The following is a 21,388-nucleotide window of genomic DNA, read 5'->3' as shown; positions in this document are numbered from 1 at the left end:
TACAGAGGCTCAATAAAGAAACACCCCCCAAGGCTTGACTGGGGTCAGGCACAACCTCGGGAGTGAATGTGGGTAGTAAATCTGGACTATTATGTGTCTCCATTGTGTCTTTTCTTCTTTGTTTTATGCCAAGACACCATGGGAGATTTCAGGTAGAATACCAAACAGGCTTTTTTGCAAGTTCCTGTCTATACTTCATTTGCAAGTTCCTGTCTGTGCTACTTTGAAGAGGGCGACCAGTTTGTGGTAAGGATGCATGAGAACCCACACGTCAGTGAGCCTCAAGGTGGCAGTGTAGGCTGCGGCATGATATTTAGAGAAGGATCTGTCAATAAGAGTAAGGGAGAGTCTAGACATGTTTCTCGACACATCAGGGCAATAGCAATCAGGAACCAGTGTCAACTAATTATGTGCGCACAGGGTATCTGTCATTTAGAAAATTGTCACCACAGTTTTCTCCATTTACATAGTGAAAGCTTTGGTGCAAATTATGCATGATATGTGAAATGGAGAGCGGGCGGGAGGCAAGAGCAAATCAGGAAGAGCGATAGAGGGGAAAAACAGACTGCTGAAAATCTGTCGAGACGTGTTGATAAGGTGTGACAGGTGTGAAATGCAGTATAACCCATGGGAAGCCCTTTGTCAACTTCAGTAGCTCAACAATAGTTCTTTATCAGCTGAGCACATCATCATGACCGTACTACCTGCATCATTACTGTCGTCATCACCATCACCATCATCATCATCATCATCCTCATCCATTTCACCATTCAAACTAATACAACCAACATTAAAATCTACATCAGGTGTAGTAGATTAAGACAAATAACTGACACACATATTGATGCAATCACTGATACAATATTTGTATTTTGTGGTATTTGTACATTTTCTAAATATATCTACAACTTGTTTCACTTCTTTCACATGAGCAACTTTTCTCAAATATGCCCTCCTGCTACCAAAGTGCCTTATATTATTTAGAAAAGTATGTTCCTTCGATCTGAGGCAATTGTTCATTACCAGTGTGCAACCTTTTTTGATCAGAATCTTTAGGTTAAAAAAAAAAGTCACACGTATTGGCACCCATGGCTGCAAAGTTAATTAAAGCTCCTCTAAATTTGTTGATTAGTAAATCTCACTTGAATTCCAATTCAAAATAACTGGTTCGAGTGTGATCAATCTATAGATCACAAGGCTCTTGGTACAAAATATCCCTCTGAGATCTTCTACTGAGCATCAGTTTCATCTCAATGCACAATCTTGTTTTGCTGTTATTTGGTGTCATATGGATTACATTGATGACTGGTGAAATGTTAAGTTATTGAGATCTCGGGTGAGTAAATACACCTAAACCATATCTGTACTATCAAGTAGTACATTAATATAGAGATGGTGTATTTAAGGGCAAGATTTGCTCCTGTCTTTTCTAACTGACCTTTAGAGAGACTGAATGAGAATCTCACAGTAGAAGCCGCAATACTTTGATGTTTCCTTACTCAACAGTAAAAACAATGACAGAAAAGGCAGTACTGAAATTATCAAGTAATTCTGGCCATCTTTGGTGGCTAGCCATGACTTTCGATCTTCCATGTACTCATTTTAAATACTGTCCTTAGATTTAATTGTTCTTTTGTATCTATCATTGTGACAATAATGCTGTTGGTATTGTGTAGAAAACTTTCGATTTTTGAATTAAAATACATATTAGATGTGTTTTTGAATTGTACTGCAATCAGTGAGAGGTGCGATTCACTTCAATCATTAACGCATTTTCAAACAAATACATTTATCTACACCCAGCAGATAATTTGGCAGGTGTTCAGAAAAAAAGAAATGGCCACTTAAAACACTGGACTTGTTGAGCAATCGCTCTCCTCTTTCTCTGTCCACCTGTCAGCGTCTTTTGGAGAGGACTGCAGAGGATACTGGCTGCTCTCACCACTCTCTGCTTTGGCTCTAAGCTAATGGGCAGTGTATGGAATCTTGGGTCTTTCCCACACAAAATACTACCGGTGACTCAAATACCACAGCATGGCTACATCAGTCAGGGAGAGACACACCAACTCCTCTATACCTGGGTGCTATCAAACTACGGCATGGAGTGGTAAAGTAATTTTCTACACATTATTACTCGAGATTTAGAAAATACCGTCAACTAGAAATCCTGATGATGTCACATGATGGAAGCATATATTTCTGGGTTCTTCATTGATTAGTTTGCGTGAGCTGCTGCAATACAGTATTGTGTGGCGATATATATATATTGCTAAATCTTGATGATCATAAGACAATACATACTCTACAATAGCAAATCACATTGTTGTATACTTAGTGCTTCTATGTGTGTATGCAAATCACCACCACAACCGCTCCAAGCTCTTCAACATAGTGGTGAATCTATTCTGTTTGACTCTTTAGACAAAGACTCATTATTTTTCTGTGAATACATATACCAAATTGAGTGCCAGCCTCATAGTGGTAGCCCCTGGGCAACAGCTCCAGCAATGACCTCAGTCTGCAATATCACTTGGAGCATAGAATGAATCTTGCTCCTGGCAGGTTCTTACCATGAATAGATGGATTGAGGGTGAGCTGTTGCCAGCAAAAAGCACATTCACTGCTTTCCTCCTCTCAAGGCTGTATAATAACTTTTTAGAACTTGTGTGCAGCGATAGCAATCATGGGGAAAGAATAAATATTTCCCTGAAAAGTCAAAGAAGCAAACCAGTTCCTGATGAACCACTGACTCTGAACTAACTGGACCCACCTCGGCACAGCGGCCAAGTGGAAACATGGACTGTTCTTCAACTGGAGGACCTGGGTTCAGACCCCTGTGTGGTCCAGCATGTTCTTCAGCAAGACACTGAATCCCTACCAGCTCCAGGGGCTACAGCCGACCCTGTGCTCTGACCTCCTAGGAGCAGGGCAAGCAGAAAGAGAATTTCCCTACAGGGACCAATGAAGTACCACAACATTATTACTGGACCTGCACTTCACACAGTAACCTACAACCTGTGCTTTCCATGACAAAGGGTGGCTGGGGCGTCCTGGTGGCTCAGTGGTCTAGGGTGCATACCAAGTCCTGGGTTTGAATCCAAGACCTTTGTCACATGTCATTCCCCTCTCTCTCCCAATCTTTCCTCTCTCTGCTTTGAACTATGTAATAAAGGCAAAAATGCCCCAAAAAATAATCTTAAAAAAAAGAAAAAAGAAAAAGGGTGACTATACATCCCTAATGGCCGACAAACTGTCATACTTTAAGATGACTATGGCTGGAAAGGCTAAAATGATGGAAAATACCGTCAAGGTGCGGCCCTGGCTCTCTAACATTTACAAGCAAAGCCATCATTTACTGTGAGCTAATAAACAACCACCTCACACAACCTTGACAGATGTCACCCCTGAAGATAAGATTGACACTGTCTACTCCCAGCGCCTCCCATAAAGAAGGATCCTTTTGTTTTAAGACACAAGAAATCGAAGTGCGAGAAAGAAAGAAAGAGAGAAAATGAGAGGGAGGGGAAGCACAAAAAAATGGAGAGACATTGGTCCACATTCGTTCTGCCTACTGACATAATGCCACAAAAGCAATTTCACAACTTAATTTGTATGGGTCTATTTTAGCTGTGTCGCATATTAATGATGATTGCTGATCTGGCCCGTTAGAGCGCTCCAACTTCATCACAAGCATTCCCAATCAATTCTCCCTGCCAGACACCAACAACACCACGTTTTAAAGGGGCAGCAGCCTTTCTCTACAGCCTCATGAGTTCCTGTACATAGATATACAAAAGGCATCCCTATCAAGCCTACTTTGGTGTGTGACTGAGTGGATGACAGTCAAGAGTATGGTACAATATGGAAGCTGTAGCTTACCTCTTGAGGCCTCAGTGCTATGGGGGTTTCCCAGGACGTCAGTCACATCTCTCTGCCACGCATCTTTTACAGCTGACTTGAAGACTATCCTATTGCCCAGGTCCTGCAGGGGCCGGTAGTTGTTTCTCAGGTACTCTACAGACTTGACATGGTCCTGCTGCTCTGTGGTAAAGATTGAGTAGAAGGCCTCCAGCTGGAAAAGAAGGCAGTAGAGAGTAACTTTATTGTAGCAAATTTCAGTGCCTGTGTCGGTGTGTGTTACACCGCAACTTATCATACAGGTCTGGGTTCGTAGCTACTTGCCACTAGCTGACTGCACAGAGCACAGCACTTGCAAAGACTGCTCCACAGGCATCAGCAGGCAAGGACCTGAATCATCGCCTTGGCTACCTACAGGGGTGTAACTTTTTAATGGGGCAAATCTGTGGACATCGATTGCTTTGAATGATCTCCTGCAGAGCGCAGTAATGACTACACATTACAGATGGTCTGGAATCAATGTGTCCTATGCATGCTTGGAGAAATGAATTACAGGTTCATAAAACACTATCTGTAAGTGTCACAAACATTGTAGCTGTGGTCAATATTCTTGCAGCAGAAGTCATTTCAGAACAAAAGATTTGTCCTCTGCCAGTTTATGGAAATTCCACTGAGCCCTGCAAATGTCTACAGCACAGAACACTCTAGAGAATATGTAGCTGTGTAACTCAAGCCTTGTATGTATAAAAGATGCACCAAAGGACTGCGCATGGGATCAGCAAAAGCACAGTGCATGATTTGGCATATATTATCCCTCTATAGCAAAGCCAGTTGGAGGAATTGTGTAGTACATAGGTGAGTGTTGCTAGAAGAGGTAATTTGCAGTGAATTTCAATCATCTTGGACAATTAAATCAATCAACATTTCTGCACTTCAACAACTTTAATAGTATGATAACCAGCCACTCTTTGTGGATGGAGGCAGCATTCAATTTAAGAGCATAAAGTCACTGTCTGTGAGACCAATAGTATGATTTATGTCTCAGAGCTATCTCACACTCATAATCATTCGAATGCCAGTAATTGCTGCACCTTCCTGCTTAATCATCCACTATATAGGCAGTTATGGTTTGATATGCAGAGGAGTGGAGAGGAGTTGGGGAAGAAGGGGAGAAAAGGAGGAAAGAGCAGAGGTAGATGAGGGAAAAAATTGCTTACGCATAGACACTGTAGGACAGCAAGTGATCCGTTGGCTGTGTGCAAATGGGATCTGATGGTGTGTGGAGATAGAATATAGCTGTCTGTGCGTGTGTGTGCGTGCGTGGACTAAACGCACCTGTGAGTAGGACAGATACACAGGCCTGGAAAAGATGATCCACTCCACTACTTTGCTGCAGGGAGGTGTAGTGAGAGAGCCGGTGTATCGGTAGTAACTGTCCAGCGACGACGGAAGCAAATCCCTCAGGATGAATGACCTGAGGTTGGTCTCCTTCTCTGGATAGGACACAGAGCATGGCAGCAAACATGTCAATATAGCAAAAGAAAGCACAGTCTCCTCTACAGCCAGCACACATAGACCTTATCATTCATTGTTTAAAGCATCCCTAAAAGTCCCACATATCTTGACTTACATTTTACACCAACATTTACAAGGTCATTTCATTTCACTCTACTACTGACATTTTTAATGTTACCCTAAAACCTTCACTAGTGGAATGATGGTGGCGGCATTTAAAAGCCTTTCCTCCTGTTATCTATCTGGCCAGATCTCAGTACTTAGATGGGCTGAGGGAGGAGCAGAGTATCGGACAATCAGATAAAATGGCCAGCTCTGACAGCTGATCCGTGCTTGGGTGGTATCCCGCTAAGCTCTGTCTTAGACAACTGTGGCCTGGACCACTGGGATTAGAGGTAGATCCAAATGACAACAGGATCTGTTCTGTTCTCTGTGATCAGAACCAGGCAAGGCGATGTAAACCAATAACAAGTAGAAATCAGTTTGTGATCTCGGGGTAGATCCCTTTATCTCCTGCAAAAACACTGTGCAGGCTGTGTAATCCGGATGTGTTTTCCCTGAACTAAGAAGTGAAAAACCCAAATAAAGTACAGCTTCCAATTTCATCTCTCACATCCCGTGTCCTTATCTAGAAAACAACACAGTTTTGGGCTGTGGTGTGTGTTTGACAGGAGAACGGAGGTATTGGAAGCCTCTCCCCATGCCTCATCTGTACTCGCCATGTCAATTTCAGTATTCACAGCCTCTCTTCTCCGTGTCTTCAGACAGTGTACGTGCCCTATCGCTCATGGGCCGCCGACATGCTGACGGATGGATGACTGTGGTTAACGAGCTAGTGGAAAACCCACCACCCTAACAGAGGAGGAGGCTTGGAGCATTAAGCAGCCAGCAGGAAGAGGCTCCATCACCCAAACACCACCACACCCAGACCAAGCTCTCTTGCAGCTGAGAGAAGCTGTGGCGTTAGCACGTACCCTTGTGTCAACGCTCAACGCAAAAATTAAAGACATCACCAGCCTACATCGCACAAGCCTCTATCAGACTATCCGCATTTCATCAGAGAGCACAGAGAGTGAGATAATAATTGGGAGAGGCTCAAAGAAGCCTGGCACAGTCAGCGTAAGTAAAGAGTAATCGGTTTATGCCCATATGCTTTCAGTTTATCCTCATCCATTAACATGTCCTCTTTAGTGTGTGAGCATGCCCACATGAAGACTGTCAGTGGCAGGTTGTAAAACAAGTCATACGTGTCCATGTAAACAGAGCCGCCACGTCCCCAGCTGCAGCAGGGGATCACAGAATCATGCTAAAACACATCTGGTTATGGTCTGGTGGAGACACGACATAACTCACGCATGCAGTGAAACGGTAACTCTAATTTAAGACAATATGCCTCCACGAGGCACAACTCTCCATGGCACAAAACATTAATAGTTTAAGTGGGACTGTGAGCCTGTGTGAGAGCTGGGATCTTTGGAAGCATGCGCATCTGTGTGTGTATAAAAATGGAGTGTTGTCTAATTGAGCCTCAGATGCAATTAATGGTTCTGTCTCTTCAAGTGCAGCTCCACAGAGGTCTCCCTCTGCGGAGCTGCACTAGCTAGGAAGCGGTGCCATCTTGTAGATTTTTCCCCCTTTTGATGTTAAACTCTGCTCACAGCTTGTGTTTAGACTCTGATTTGGGATTAAAAATGAAGGCCAAGGTTAAGCATCTTCAAAGAGTTGAGCGAATGACCATACAAGAGTAACGATCTTTGTTCTCTGCAGGCAACGAGGAGCACAATGTCTGCACTGTCACACTGAATTAACGTCAGTGATATTGGAGAGGATATACAAACATCAACAACAGCAATGCCATAGTGATTTTGTATGGAATAACTGCTTCTTGAATGTTTGTATGGAATAACTGCTTCTTAAATATCCTAAACTAAACTAAACTTCCTTTTAGGGGACAAGCAGCAGTCACTGACATTGGGAGCGTGTTACTTTTACTGTTACTTACCATGATGTACGACCCCTTTCAGGCCCTGGATGATAGGATCCACAGCTGGATTGTCTCTCTGTCCCAGCTGCAGGAAACAGCCAGAGAGAAGGGATTACAAGACTAGCATGATAAACTACAATAATAAATGTAGGGGTGGTCAATATGGACAAAAAATCTCATCACAATATGTTCAGATATTATCATGACTCACGATAAGTGTCACAATATTTTTCATTTTGCTTCTCTAAGGCTAGGATTCAAGCTACTGAAAGGCACAACCTGTTTTGCCACACTTGTTATGGCAAAACATTGTAGTTACAGCACATCTTTAAAGCTGCCCTAGGCAACTTTGTACTTCAGCTGCTCCAAGTGGAAGCGGAAGATAATCTGGGCAGTGGAAGATGAAACATTTCTAGAAATCACATCATGTGACATCAGTGAACTGCACAATCCTTGGACCTTAATTTCTTCTTTTTAGTGGTAGGTGGGAGTGGAGATGGTGGGAAAAAAAAACAACTTCTCGCAGCAGGTTCAGCCATCGTTGGCGAGTTCACTGGGAAGACTTCCCACCAGTGACCATACCGGACACCTGAAATTAATTTGAATGAGAGGGATGGGACGCTCTTCTCTATTTGTGCCCAAATTTGTGATTTATACTGATAGGATGGGTGTATTTTTACATAAAAATCTTGCCTAGTGAAGCTTTAAGCTGTCCTGTTATTTTCTTGCTGCATTCAGAATACAGTCGACAAATGAGGGTTTTTAGTTTGCTGCAGGGCATTTTGTAACGAGGGTCAACCACAACCAACTATCAACAATTTGAAACCTTCACTTCCAACTCATTTGATAAGAACCTGTTACTTTTTGACAGTATTGGCTTTTCTCAAAGAGTGCTTCTATCAAATGATGTCCTTCAAGAAAATCGTGACAAAATTTTAACCGTAAGTTCATCACATTGCCCACGCATATTACTCCCACACCCACGCAACATGATACACAAAATCACCTTCAGATGGCAACTGTTACTTTTCAAATACTGTAGCCATGTGGTGTTTACCAAAACAACACCATACATACAGTACTCTGTATTCATTTCATCAGTCAGTGATCTGCTTGCAATCTGTTCACTCATTGTGTTTTTCATGCTTTGACTTTTATGAGGCATTGGAGACAACATTTTATATATTTATCAACTTAGCATGCCTGTGTAGCCCTCCGTGACATGTGCAACTCTACAAGGCCATTCGCTATCTATGGTGACTGACGTGATCCTCATCTGATAGGCCTACTGTTCATTCTTTGGAATGATTGGAGAGTGGTAAAACCGTTCAGCCCCACACTCTACAATATTCCCAATGTCCTACTTAGAGACAAGACTGGACAAAACAGTGTTGGGACACAGGGACCAATCTTCCTTTGCTCAACATTAATTCAGGTCAGTCAGAAGAGAATAATTGTGCGGAACTGAATGCTGAATGTGGATAATATGCACACCTTAGAGGCCATTAACAGACCCTTGGGGAGCACAAAAAGAACTCTCCTCATTGATTAGATATGGTAAATCTGTGCCAATGTGTGAGCGTGTGTGTGCTCGTTTAAAAACCTTTGCACTGTAAACTGCTATTCAGCGGATTGTGCATGGTGGTGCTAATTGCAGTAAGCGATAGGGCTGTCAGGACCCAGCGGAGGCATTTAGGTCCTCGTACACACATGGTCCGTCACTGTCTGAGTGTAGACCTACATTACAAACACCTGTGTCCCCATTCCAGTCTTCCTCTGCCTGAGAAATGACCCTTGCCTATATACTATTAAGCTGAATGTTACTACACAGTGCTTACCCATCAATTGCAGAGCTATTGCTAATAGAAATTACAAGTGTAACAGAGAGAGTGAACCTGGACCTGTAGTTGTCAGCGCTGATTTATGCGGGGGGATGGTTCACAAATCTCTGAAGAGCCTCACAGGTGACAGAAATGAGGACAATTCTTGATCATTAAGAGGTTATGTGCTCACAGCTTTGGGGAAATTAAAAAGATTTCTTGTATCTCAGCTCAAAAGAGCTCAGTTTGCAATCTACAATATCTGAAGAGACAAACTTTCCTCAACAGTATCACAACACAGGTGCTCAAGATCATTTTTATTAACATAATATTTCAAAGATAGGTCTTTTTTTATTGTTTGCTGACCTCAAAAAAGTTATCCATACCTCCATCTCATCACTACTGTAGTTCCCTCTATTCCTGCTTGAGTCAGATTTCCCTCTCCCGGCTGCAGCTGGTTCAAAATGCAGCAGCAAGGCTCTTAACCAAATTAAGAAGGCGGGACCACATCATCCCCATTTTATCAGCTCAACCTAGGTTGTTAGTTTTAGAATTGATTTTGAGATTTTACTAATAACTTTTTAAAAAGGCACAGGTCGGTAACAAAAGGTGACCGAGCCTTTGTTGTCAGAGCTCCCAAGCTTTGGCTCGGCCTGCCGGAGGAGCTCAGGCTAGCCAGATCACTATCATCTTTTAAAACACTTCTCAAAAGCACACTTATGCAAAAAAGCCGTTTTATAATGTTCTTTTTATATCCTACTTATCCTTGTTGTAATTTTCTAAGTCTCCTTTGTTATTTTTCCTTCTCATTTTGTCTTTTTTATCCACTCTTTTATTGTATTTATTCATTCATCTTCTTTGTTTTTTAAACCACTTTGTAACAGCTGTTTGGAAAATCTCTATAAATATTTATTGTTATTATTATTATTTTATGAGCCTATGAAAATAAATACTCTCCATTGAGGCAGTAGCTACCAGCAACTAAATGTAGAGCCATCATAATGTTGCACTTGAGGCATTTTCCTGAAGAGCTGTGTGACTCTTTGGAGAGGCCTATAGAGAGAAAGTATGCAGCTTTCAGGGGATAGCGGCGGAGGAAATGCTTGCTCTTTGACTCTAGCTTCTCCTCCACCATAATGGTTCCCTGAGGGAACGACGGCAAACGGACCAACTCCTTGTTGCTAGTTTCACTGCCACACCACCTTGGCTTATCCAAACAGATTGTTAGGTCCTGGAGCAAACAGTGTGTGTGTGGCAATAGGTAAGTAGTAGGTAGATGAGAAAAAGAAAGCGTGGGCATATACCTCAAGAGAGCAATTAACGTTCTATCGGTGTACTCATTACTGTAGTTCTTGGTTTCTAATGAGCACCTTCGTCGTGGCCTTCAGCCTCGGTGATATCCAGTCATACTGTACCTCAAAGAAGACTGCCATGGCAGCAATGATGCGTCTCTCCTTAATGGCAGCACTGAGGCTGTCAAAGTCGTCCGAGTTGTAAAGGTAGATCTGCATCTGGGAAGGGAAACAGAGCATAAGGAGCTTGAGGAATGGACAAGGAGAAGTAGCACCGCTGTCATCAATCATTTGGACATACTGCCGAGGATCTGATGAAAAGCCGTTTTGAGGGGCATAAAAGAGGGTTTATTTATCACACACATAAATCACCCATAATCTCCGTCATTCCTTTTTGTGTTCTGTCACTACTAGAAGATGTGGGAGAAATATAATTTCCTATTCCTCAATACTAGTATTCTTACAGTAACATTCATGTGGAGAGGGGAATGACTAGAGGATTATGATCTTTTCATGCAGTGAGATCTAACAGAATGACATGCCTCTAATCGTTGCTCCTATTTGCCTCTAATCAGACATGATACCTTTTCTGAATTCACAATAGAGCCTGGGATGTGTGTGGATGTCGTGCACACTGTCGTACACAGAATGTACCCTACCTGTAGGGGTTCAAGTGTTCTACAAAGTGATTTTCATTCCCTCAAAGCAGAAAGGAGATCAAAATCTGCAAGTCACTCTATTTTAGGGGGATTGGGAGTTCACTGGCTTGAGCCTCTTTAAAACTAAGTTAACTAGCAACAACAAAAAGGTCCTAGATGTTGATTTAATGTAAGAGTATGTCTGCTTCTTTTTTTCTTCTTCAAGGAAAATTACAATGCTGCCAACAGACAGTAGCATATAAATAAGGATAAATTACTTAATACATACCATAGGCCTATAAGCAGGTACAAAAGCAAGTTACTCAATCCAGCTAATTTAAGTTAATCAGTTTCCTTCAGAATTCCTTTAACTGCAACCTTCAATGGAACCAATTTGTTGTCGGTCTGAGAACTCAGCAAGAAAGGGCATTTGGCCATCCATCACCCTTCAAATGTTATTAACTGCATTAGCCAATTAGCTTGGCCCCCTTAGACTTCACTTACTCACTGAGATTGACACACATGACCTGTTCCCGTTAAGAGTGCACTTTGGCAAACTTGATATCAATTATCCAATACTTTCATAGCAGCCTATCAAGGCAAATGTTGCCATAAGGAATCAGAATCACTTTATTAGGTGCTCAGGAGCACCTCTATATGAGCTGGGTCTGTGTGTTGGTTAGTTGGTTGGTGGGTTTGTTCGTTCGTGCATAGCGCTTTTTGCAATGCGCAGTGCTTAGGGGAATTACGGTTTGGGCTCTTCAGGCCATGCAGAGCCCTAAGAGCCCTGCATAAGTGAAATACAGTGTGCGCTCAAACACCAGGCAGTACAGTAGTCACACAAGCATGAGCCAGCACTAGGTTGGTGCGCAGTACATTCACATACCAGGAAGGAGCTTGGGTGATCTTGTAACTGCAGTGGCCAAGTCAACACATGAATTAAATATTTTGTTCAGTGATTATCTTAAGCCAGGCGCACACTATGCAACTTTAGGCCCGATTTGGCTGTAGAAGTTAGTGAGATCGGAGACAAAATCCCCATGTCGGAGCCAACTCGGTGCATGCAGCTGTCACCAAAGCTCATTAAGTCTGAGCGGGTCAGAGAGGCGGTCCGACGTGGTCTTTGAGCCGCTTCAGACATCCAGACATTTTCATACATGTGTGATTTTGTCAGCGCAAAATCGGCAACGCTCTTGTAGTGTGAGATCTGTACAGACAAGTTTTGAGAACGGTGAGCAGCAATCACCAATGATAGCGGGACCAGGGGGAACGGGCGGAAACTACAACACAACATTATTTGAGCTTTATAATTTACTCTTGTAAACTCCTGTGTCTCCCCAAACATTCTCTCCTCCAAATTTGGCATCTAACCCTCTTCCTTTTTTTTTTTTTTTTTTGCAGATGCGTATAAACAACTTAGAGCATTTCACATTACAGATAGACATGGTACAAGGAAACCTGACAAACCTGGCAAAAGGACGGTGCAAGACATGAGACAGGGCAGTAAACTACACATATCAACAAAGACACATTCATTATCTATGGCAAATTATGGCAACATGGCATACAGTATGCTAAAAACGCAGAAAGCTTCATCATATGATCACTGATCACGCTTTCTACAGTACATATTGCCATTTACCTAATTTTGATGGGGTTAAGTGGACTTAAACTGCATCTGGTAAATGCACACCACATCAATCGTCACAGTTACAGCCAATATCAGGTGTTGTTGGCTTCAATGTAAAAAGGCTGGTGTTGTTTGTCTCCTGCGGTACGGTTCATTATAGAGTATATTCACTATGTTGATCATGTATTATTGCTGCTACTGTGGTCGAGGGAGAGTAACAGGCCATAAACAAACATCTTGTTTCTATCACTTCGCGGGGGGGGGGGGGGGGGGGGGGGGGGGGGGGATGTTCCAGCCCAATTAGTGTTGACTCATTTGAGAGTCTTGCATTCTAAATCAACTTGTGTGGCAGAAATGCATGCAACGCTACTAAAGCTTTATTGTTCTGAAATATGCAGACTATGTGCAATCTAAAGCATGTGCACTCACCCCAACACCATTATTCACAGGTCCACAGTACTGTGTGCAAACGCATACCCTTCTGTGGTGCGATTTGTAATCCATGTATAATTAATCTAACCTTGGTGACAACCTAATATATTATTAGAACAGATCTCCCTATGGTGTCCTGGGGGGGGCGAAATCACTCTTTCATTTTTCATTGTGCTGTTTGAGCGAACAGGTGGTCCATCTATCGATTTCCCCACTTCACTCCTACGAAAAAGACCATGGTTAGATTAATGTCAAGCTCAGGAGCCACAGGCTGAGCAGCCCATTGGTCTTTACATAACAATGTTGCTAAGGCAGAGGAGTTCCATGATACGGCTCACCAAATTTGTGTGTATGGGTTTTCATCCCCCGCCTGTATGTGTATTTATTTGTGTGTTTTCATGCTTCTGGGGAGGTGGGATAAATGCTTTTGATTCTGTTCCACTGTAACAGTAAAAGCTTTATGTAATGTGTAGTATGCATCTCAGGGATGAATGTGACTCATTTGGAGAGGAGAGATAATTAGACAGCAGATTGGAAAACAGTCTCTGTTTAGCAGAGACAAATAAGCCCTGGAGCTCAACCTCCAAGGTCATGCTGCTCAGCTCTCAGAGAAGAACAAATCCTATACACACAAAACAAAAGGCAACCAATCCGAAAAAAAGACTCATTGGGTACATCAAATATATATGGATAAACACTTAGCAATTTGCCACACATGTGATGCCAGATGTAATATAACCTTAAATGCATCAAATTCTATCAAGCCATAAATATGAGAAATGAAAATGTCCACATCTTGCATGATGAGAACAGTCAAAATGGCCAAGGGCTATACATCCTACATTCATTGCCATTCAACCATTCATTATTTGATTTCATTCTTACACCTTTTGAGCCAGAGTGAAGAAGAATATATTATGTTTGATAGGTGTGTGCTAGCCATTAATGATCAAAAGCATTTTGATCTTCAACTTTTAAAAAGCAGCCTTCCCACTCTGTTAGGCGTTTGTGTGTGTTCAGAGTACTTATATAGTCAGGAGGAAATATAGCGTGAGCTGGGGAATGAATATTCTGTCTTCCACTTCCTGTAAGAAAGGTCAGGGGTAACTGTGTGCATTTTCCATGACAATATGTACTGTTTAGCTGCAGTGAGTGGCTTTCTGCGGTGCAGTCGGTCATGTTTATTATAATGTGTCACTGCCTTGCTCTGAGTCAATCTCGCCGGTCAGGGGACATTTCCCCATGGTGTCACTTACGGCACCTCAATTTCTGTCAAAAGTCAAGCCAATCCTACCGGAGCCGCGTGTGCTTGCAGAACAGAATAAATAGTATAGGAAGAGGGTCACCCATCTTTCAATTTGCCCTCCCGTTTGTCATTTCAATGAGACACTTCATATGAAGCCTGATAATATACCAGCCTTTCTTTCCAACCAAATGTCAAAGCTATTCACGCAAGAATGCTGCTATGAATTCAATATCGTTCAGCACATAAGGTCTACATATTACCAACAAATACACACCAACCATCCACAAACTCTATGCATATGCACACATGTTCACATGGACTAAAAGCACCTGAACGAGTGTAACACCCCAACATAGTGTTTGTTCATTATTTTTCTTTGTTTCTTAACTGTGCAAAGGGGGAACTATCATCAATTTTTCAAACTTTAACAACCCCCTACACCCAAATAAAAAGTAATGATAAAAAAAATAAATAAAAAAAAATGGGTGCAGGGCCAGCTAGCTTGTGAGGTACCCCTGGAGGAATTAGGGGTTAAGTATCTTGCTGCAAGATACTTCAAAAGGTGCGGTTTGAAAATGAGCCCCTCTGGTTGGGGGACGACCTCACTAGCAACTCGTTAGACCTCATTAAGCATCCTGCTGCCAGTTCTGTTTATTTTTGTTTTCTTTTAGCATTGTGTTTGTCAGCATCTCAGTCAGACAGCTTGTAGCTCACAGGGGCCCAACTGAGGAAACCACACCACCCTGTTATCAATCTAGAATTTGCTTTAGTCCCTTTGGAAGCAGGGGAGGTTGACTGCAAATTACTAAACTGGATATGAATACAGATATGGAACTGGATATGCACTGAAAACTGAAATCATTAGCAGTCAAAAAACAGATGATGCTGAATTGCATTCACTTACCATAGTCAGCTTTGGCATCCATATACTTTGACAGAAAGGCCTATGCAAAAAAAACTCTCCACAAAGCTACAAATCTACATGTCACATCTACCAAATGCTACACAGTTGGAGGGCATAATTTTCTTGTTCTTCCCCAGCTTTTTCTAATAACTACCCAGATTGTTCAGCAAAGTGAATTCCATAGTCCACTAGTATTTAGAAATGCACCATCAAAGGAGCTATATGCACAACATTTTTCTAATGGCTGTATATAATTCAATGCCCTTTAACACTAGGTTGAACACAAAATGATGTGGGGGAAAAAAATCTAATTACTCAGCCATCCAGCATTAAAAGCCATGCCTGTAGGGAGGGCTCCAGAGAACAGGGCCAAGAAACAGGCACAGGAGAGACCTAGCTGCATGTTTAGAGATAGGGCAGAGAGGTACAGTAACAGCCATTTCCTCTTTTCAGGCACTGTGGGCATATTTACACTAATTATTAACAATTTGACAGTAGAGAAGGGTAAAAGCGGTTTTATGCAACAACCCCACAAAATGCCAAAGTATGGAACAATTGCAAATTTGGAAAGTGAGGGAGAAAAGCAAACTATTTGACATACAAAAACACCAACAGCTCATTCCCTGAACCCACATCAACAGAATAGGAGATCTGCTTTGACCCTCAAGCTTTGTTTGAAGATATATGTAGATCTATAAAAATTAAAATAATATTCACAATGCCAGACTCAAATCGGATTTCTTTTTCAAAGTTTTTGCCAATACTTTTTTATCTGTGAAGTACGTTGTGTGGCTTTGTGCAAAAAGCTCTTTAAAAGCAAATAAAGTAGAGATTTCTGCTTCAATGCTCGTTTCCGCCTCTTTCAACTCAACTTTCAACTTGAAGTGACTGGAGGGAGGGAGGGAGCAGAGAGGGAGGGTTTTTTTTGTTGTTGTTGTATAGTTTCAAATTCTTGGCCATTTCTCCAAAGTTGCCTACGCCAGCTTTAATATAGTATGGATGTGATTGCTTTAAATTATAGTAAATAATAGTACATTGTACTGGTTGGCTAATAGAGGGTTTCAATCGAGCACTTTTGTGTTGCTAGGAGACGAGTGAAAACATCTGGTCAGCTGTTTACACTGGAAGTGGCAAGCGCTTTTCAAGTTGAAAACGACGACGAAACGTGTTCTCTAACACAAAAATAAGAATGTTTACATCCCCTGAGGACGACAAAAGGCGCCTTGCATGGATCGATGCACTGAGGAGAGAGGGATGCAAGATCAGAAACCGTCGCATTTGCAGCACTCACTTTATCACAGATAAAGTTACAAAACCAGATCATGATGATTTACAGTGAGGCTCACAACAGCTAGCTACAATACAATATTGTAGCTAGCTGGCTAGCTACTTAAACCAACTTAGCAACCGCAGCAGCAGCGCAACATCATTAATGTCAGTACAACACATACCAAAACATCATCATCAAATCAAATTATTCTAACAACACAGAGGTTATAGCTGTGTGTGACAACTTGAAACCGTCTATGAATCATGCTGTCTTTTGTCTGTTCATGTCTATTTGTAATTTTTTTGATTGTGCTATCACACCTATAGTAAAACTTTGCCAAATACTTCCTCAGTGGGGTAAAATGAATGTACTCTGTCTTGTTCAGTTCCCATTTCGCTTTCTATCTCAGTGTGGATTTTTTTTATGTCAAAGTATCAAACAGCAGATGTAACATCTGTACCGGATACTCATTTCACCCGATCAATTGGCCCGCTCCTACATCAGACCTTTATTTTTCTCACGCCTTTTCACCCGTTTCTCTCTGACTAAGTCCTTGAGGTTAAAGCAAAAAAACCTGCCCTAAAACCGAATTCAGATTATACTCTGACAACTCCATTAATATTTGTGAACATGAACAGTGGAAGGCATTTTGGAATGTATGTCATTTGTTTAACATTTTGAATAAAAAAATTCCCCAAGTTATTTCAATGTTTTTCAGCGATTCAAACATTTCACTGGTTCAAACGACTTTCTTTCCCAAGGGGTTCAGACCAGGGAGGTTTCATAAAAGGGCTTTAGAAATCTGGCAGTCTATGCAGCTCTTAAGATCACAAGTTTGAAGTCTCTTACATGCAAAAAATGTACTTCTCTAAATAATGCATTGATTTATTTGGAAAATTCAGCTATCTACCTGGTACCTAATCTAAGCTTCCAAATCACACACCTTCTAGAATAACACAACACCATCCAGGACTAGATCAAGAATATGATTGTGATCAGATTCCATCATATTTTGTCTACCGGGTTCCTAAACAGCATTTTGACTAGGGTGCATTGCGTGAGAAAGTATGGAGGCGACCTTATAATTTGAAATGCTTTTTCACTTTGGTTCAATTTTACTTTTCAGCGTGGCTATATACGAGTTCAAGCAGGATAATGTGCCATGTCAAAAAAGCACACATCGTCTCAAGATGGCTCCAGAAACATGACAATGCGTTTAGTTGTCCCCAGTGGTCCGCACAATCCCCAGATCTCAACCCAATAGAGGAGCTCTGGGATGAGGTGAAACGGGAGAATGAATGTGCCGCTGAACATTGAGCAGGGACTGTGTGATGTCATCGAGTCAGCATGGACCAGGTTCCCTGTGAGATGTTTCAAGCACCTTGCTGAATCCACGCCACGAAGAATTCAGGCTGTTCTGGAGACGAAAAGGGATCCTGCCCGGTACTAATTAGGCCACTGAGTGTATTTTTCTGTGTTCATGCTCATATTTCTTTTGTATTAATTTCCTAGATGTCAAAAAGTCCTGTTTGCATAACACAATTGATTTGATTTCATGGACAGTCCCATTTTTTCACTCTATAAAGAACTCATCCATCTGAATAAATACATTACAATTACCCTCTCGCATCCTCCTACTGTATATTCACTGTTCACCCAAGAGGCTCCTTCTTGCACATTTGTCATAGCTTATTGTAGTAACAGGACGCCTTACCTCTACAGGGAACCTTCTGCCATTGACACTGTGTTCTGAGCCCGCCGAGCCATTACTCTGGCCCCAGTGAAACTCCATCTTCTCAGCCTTAAAACGCCCAGGCAGTCCTGCACCTCTCACAAAGTGGTCATCCTTCAGAAGAACAGCAACTGCAGACGAAGAAGAAAACAAAAAGAAGTAATCGTACAATGGAAGCAAAAGGGAGATATCGTAATTAAAGGTCAGATTCACACTTTGCTGACTTAAGTCTGGTTTATTTGTGAAGCTCTTAATCACTGTTATGGCCTCACAGCACCCACATTATGAAACAGTAAATGAAAACAATAAATCAAAATGAAAATGAAAACGACACCACTCAACACCTTAGACTCTCAATGAGAGAGGAAAAAATCCCACAAAAACCATTTGGAAAAAAATAATAATAATGGAAGAAACCTTGGGAAAGACCTCACAGAAAGACAGGGATCCCTCTTCCAGGATGGTGGGGCATACAGTGGGTGCCGAGAGTGGGCGAAAAAAAAATTAAATGTTGATAACAAAATGGAAAATACACACACACGCACACACAAATACACAGAATTAACACAATAACAACAAGACAAACAGTAGGCGAGTACAAACTAGCCTAACCAGGCCCATAACTCTAAACTGGGGGAGGGGTATCAATGTATCTTGTGTATCCCATTTATAAAAGTATTTGCCATTTAAAATAAAATCTGTGTATTCCGATTATTGGCAACTGCTTCAATAAAATTCAGTGTGGGTTTCGCACAGTAAATGAGGCTTTTCACATCTGATTTTGTTAGAAATAGTATGCAGAAGGCCAATGATATATTTTCCAATTTGCAACTGCAAAAGGGTGATATCCTGTATATGTATAAATAATGTGATAAGATGAAATATTTAAATTTATAGCAATGTCATATTTATCTTTGGATTTAAGTATTTTATCTTCACCAGAGATCATGCAAGGTTAGGTTTCTGTGTCTGTCTGTAGTTTCTCAAGGGAAATGCAACACCCCTATTGACTTTTGATAAATGATGTTGGCAATTTGCCTGGTTGGTTTGTTTAATTTAATCCGTTTCTCTTTAAGTGGAATAATACATTTTAGCCCACTATCACCTTCATATGAGAAAGAAACATTGCTGACATCTTCAATGGATGTACTGGATGTAGATATATTCAATAATAATGTTTTGTGCGATTTCTCAGATTCTATGGTCAGAAATCTTCTGAGCTGTTTGGATAGCCTTAGGTTACTGGACAGTTTTGACATTAAATCCATGCTGTATAGACTTATCTCAGGAGGAAGGAAATTTGCTTCTTCTGAGAATTTGGTGCCTTTCCATTTCATTTTAGTTATTGTTTGAATCCAAGAGTAATCATTCTACATTTTTTATTTAATTCCCTACCTATCAAATGCTGGGGACACAGTAAGTTGAGTCACATAAAAGAACTAGATGAAATAACTACTTATTCAAATTTTGAAAAATAAATGGACTGAAAATACCTTTGTATTTAGTTATCTACTGTAGTATGAAAACCTTTTCACAATGTGAGAACTTTCACGGCAAAATTAAACAATGGGTTTTGAAAGCGTTTCATAAGGATCGCACAATTTTCCCAACCCATAGAAGAGGACCATGTAATCCTTCAACTGAAGTCAAAACATGAAAATTACTGGAGTTGGGTTTTCACATGACAACAGCAATTTGCATTCGCTTTAAAAATCCAGCCTGTCTGCTTCCTTGGAGATTCAAATTTACACATGTACTTATCAGTGTCATGTTAGTGTGAGTTTGTGCCGAGTTCAAAGGACATCAGCGGCTCCACTGAGTTCTCTCAAATTTCTCATGGCATCTGAAACTCCATCATGACAAGGCTGATATCCTCCTGCTGCTGCCCTAGCTGAGGTTAGATGTGAAGGGATCTACAACCCTTCACCATCTCTACATTTGGCATCATTAGCCAGATTAGACCCAGTGCTCTGTCGGCTGATCCTCCCCTGTTACAGGAGGATTTAGTCAGCCTCTGTGGATAAGGACAGCCCACTTTTAATCATAACACAAAGCAAACCAAGAGGATGAGCATGTGTACAGGCAAACACAGATTGTCAGTAAACACAGATGACATGATGAACAAGCTGTGCCAAGAGAATGGGTGAAATCAAGATAAGACACACAGAAAACCACGCAATGGACGATAGCAGGGGGAGTAGGGAGGAGGGTGGAGAAATGTGGAGAAAAGGAGGGGTGAGAGAAGAGGGGATCTGAAGAGAGCAGAACGTAGAAGGGGCTCGTGTGACGAGGGATGAGCTGAGTATCCGCCAGCAGTATCAACAACGAGCCTGTGCTGGTTAAGCTGAAGGTCTTCAGCACACAGGGAAAGGCCTCAGATGCAGGAGATTTTCTAAGCACAAAGCATCATGCAAAAGTGAAAAGAACCAAACATCACATGCACATAACTGTGCAACTAATTTGCACACACACGGATACAGAGGTTGTTAATAAAGGACCGCTGCTGATGGCGTTGATGGGGCACTGTAATCTGTGTGCAAGGCAAGGGAAGTCAGGGAGGCTCGCTGGCCCGGGGAGTTTCATTACAAATGCTGCCCTGGGTGTGTTTGAACCCTCCAACAGCAGAGCAGGAATTAGAAGCTAAGCCAAAAAGACCTTGAATCACAGCCTGTGAAAGAAAGGGAGTCTGTGTGAAAGTAAATCCTTGATCAATGCAAATGTCTCTGGGGTCTTCCGATTCCTCATGAATTTGGTTGAGGGTTGTTTGAAATTTGCCTGGGAAATGTTTAGTTGAGGAACACTGACTGAATGGTGGCCAATCAGCTTGATCTCAAAGCAGGTCAAGGCACAAAGGAAAGTTGTGAAATCAATCACAATGAACTTTGGAGATCTATTCGCTCAGTGCTTAATTACAACATTGACTTTTACATAGTATGACATTTTTGATATTATCTAGAGTAAATAACCAAGGTTTGACTTTCATTCATGCGTCATTAAGGTTTCTTTTATTATTATCATTATTGTGTATGTTTAAGTTATCTAATCTATATTTTCATGTTCTGCATGA

At 41.5% G+C, this 21,388-nt stretch overlaps 1 protein-coding gene across 2 annotated transcripts in view; it reads right to left on the bottom strand.

Moving 5' to 3' along the window:
* Positions 1-21,388, bottom strand: part of ca16b (carbonic anhydrase XVI b) — a 104,515-nt gene that overhangs the window by 20,264 nt on the left and 62,863 nt on the right. For both annotated transcript variants that reach the window (XM_071905510.2, XM_078283691.1), the window contains exons 4-8: positions 18,304-18,452; positions 10,593-10,688; positions 7,376-7,442; positions 5,194-5,351; positions 3,880-4,072 (exon numbers count right to left, since the gene is read on the bottom strand). In XM_071905510.2, the coding sequence (XP_071761611.1) occupies positions 3,880-4,072; positions 5,194-5,351; positions 7,376-7,442; positions 10,593-10,688; positions 18,304-18,452 (663 nt within the window). The remainder of the gene's footprint in view (positions 1-3,879; positions 4,073-5,193; positions 5,352-7,375; positions 7,443-10,592; positions 10,689-18,303; positions 18,453-21,388) is intronic.

The sequence above is a fragment of the Centroberyx gerrardi genome, chromosome 5 (assembly GCF_048128805.1).
Source record: "Centroberyx gerrardi isolate f3 chromosome 5, fCenGer3.hap1.cur.20231027, whole genome shotgun sequence".
Classification (NCBI taxonomy): domain Eukaryota; kingdom Metazoa; phylum Chordata; class Actinopteri; order Beryciformes; family Berycidae; genus Centroberyx; species Centroberyx gerrardi.
The sequence above is the reverse complement of the archived record's forward strand: the minus strand, read 5'-3'. Positions and strand labels throughout refer to the sequence as shown.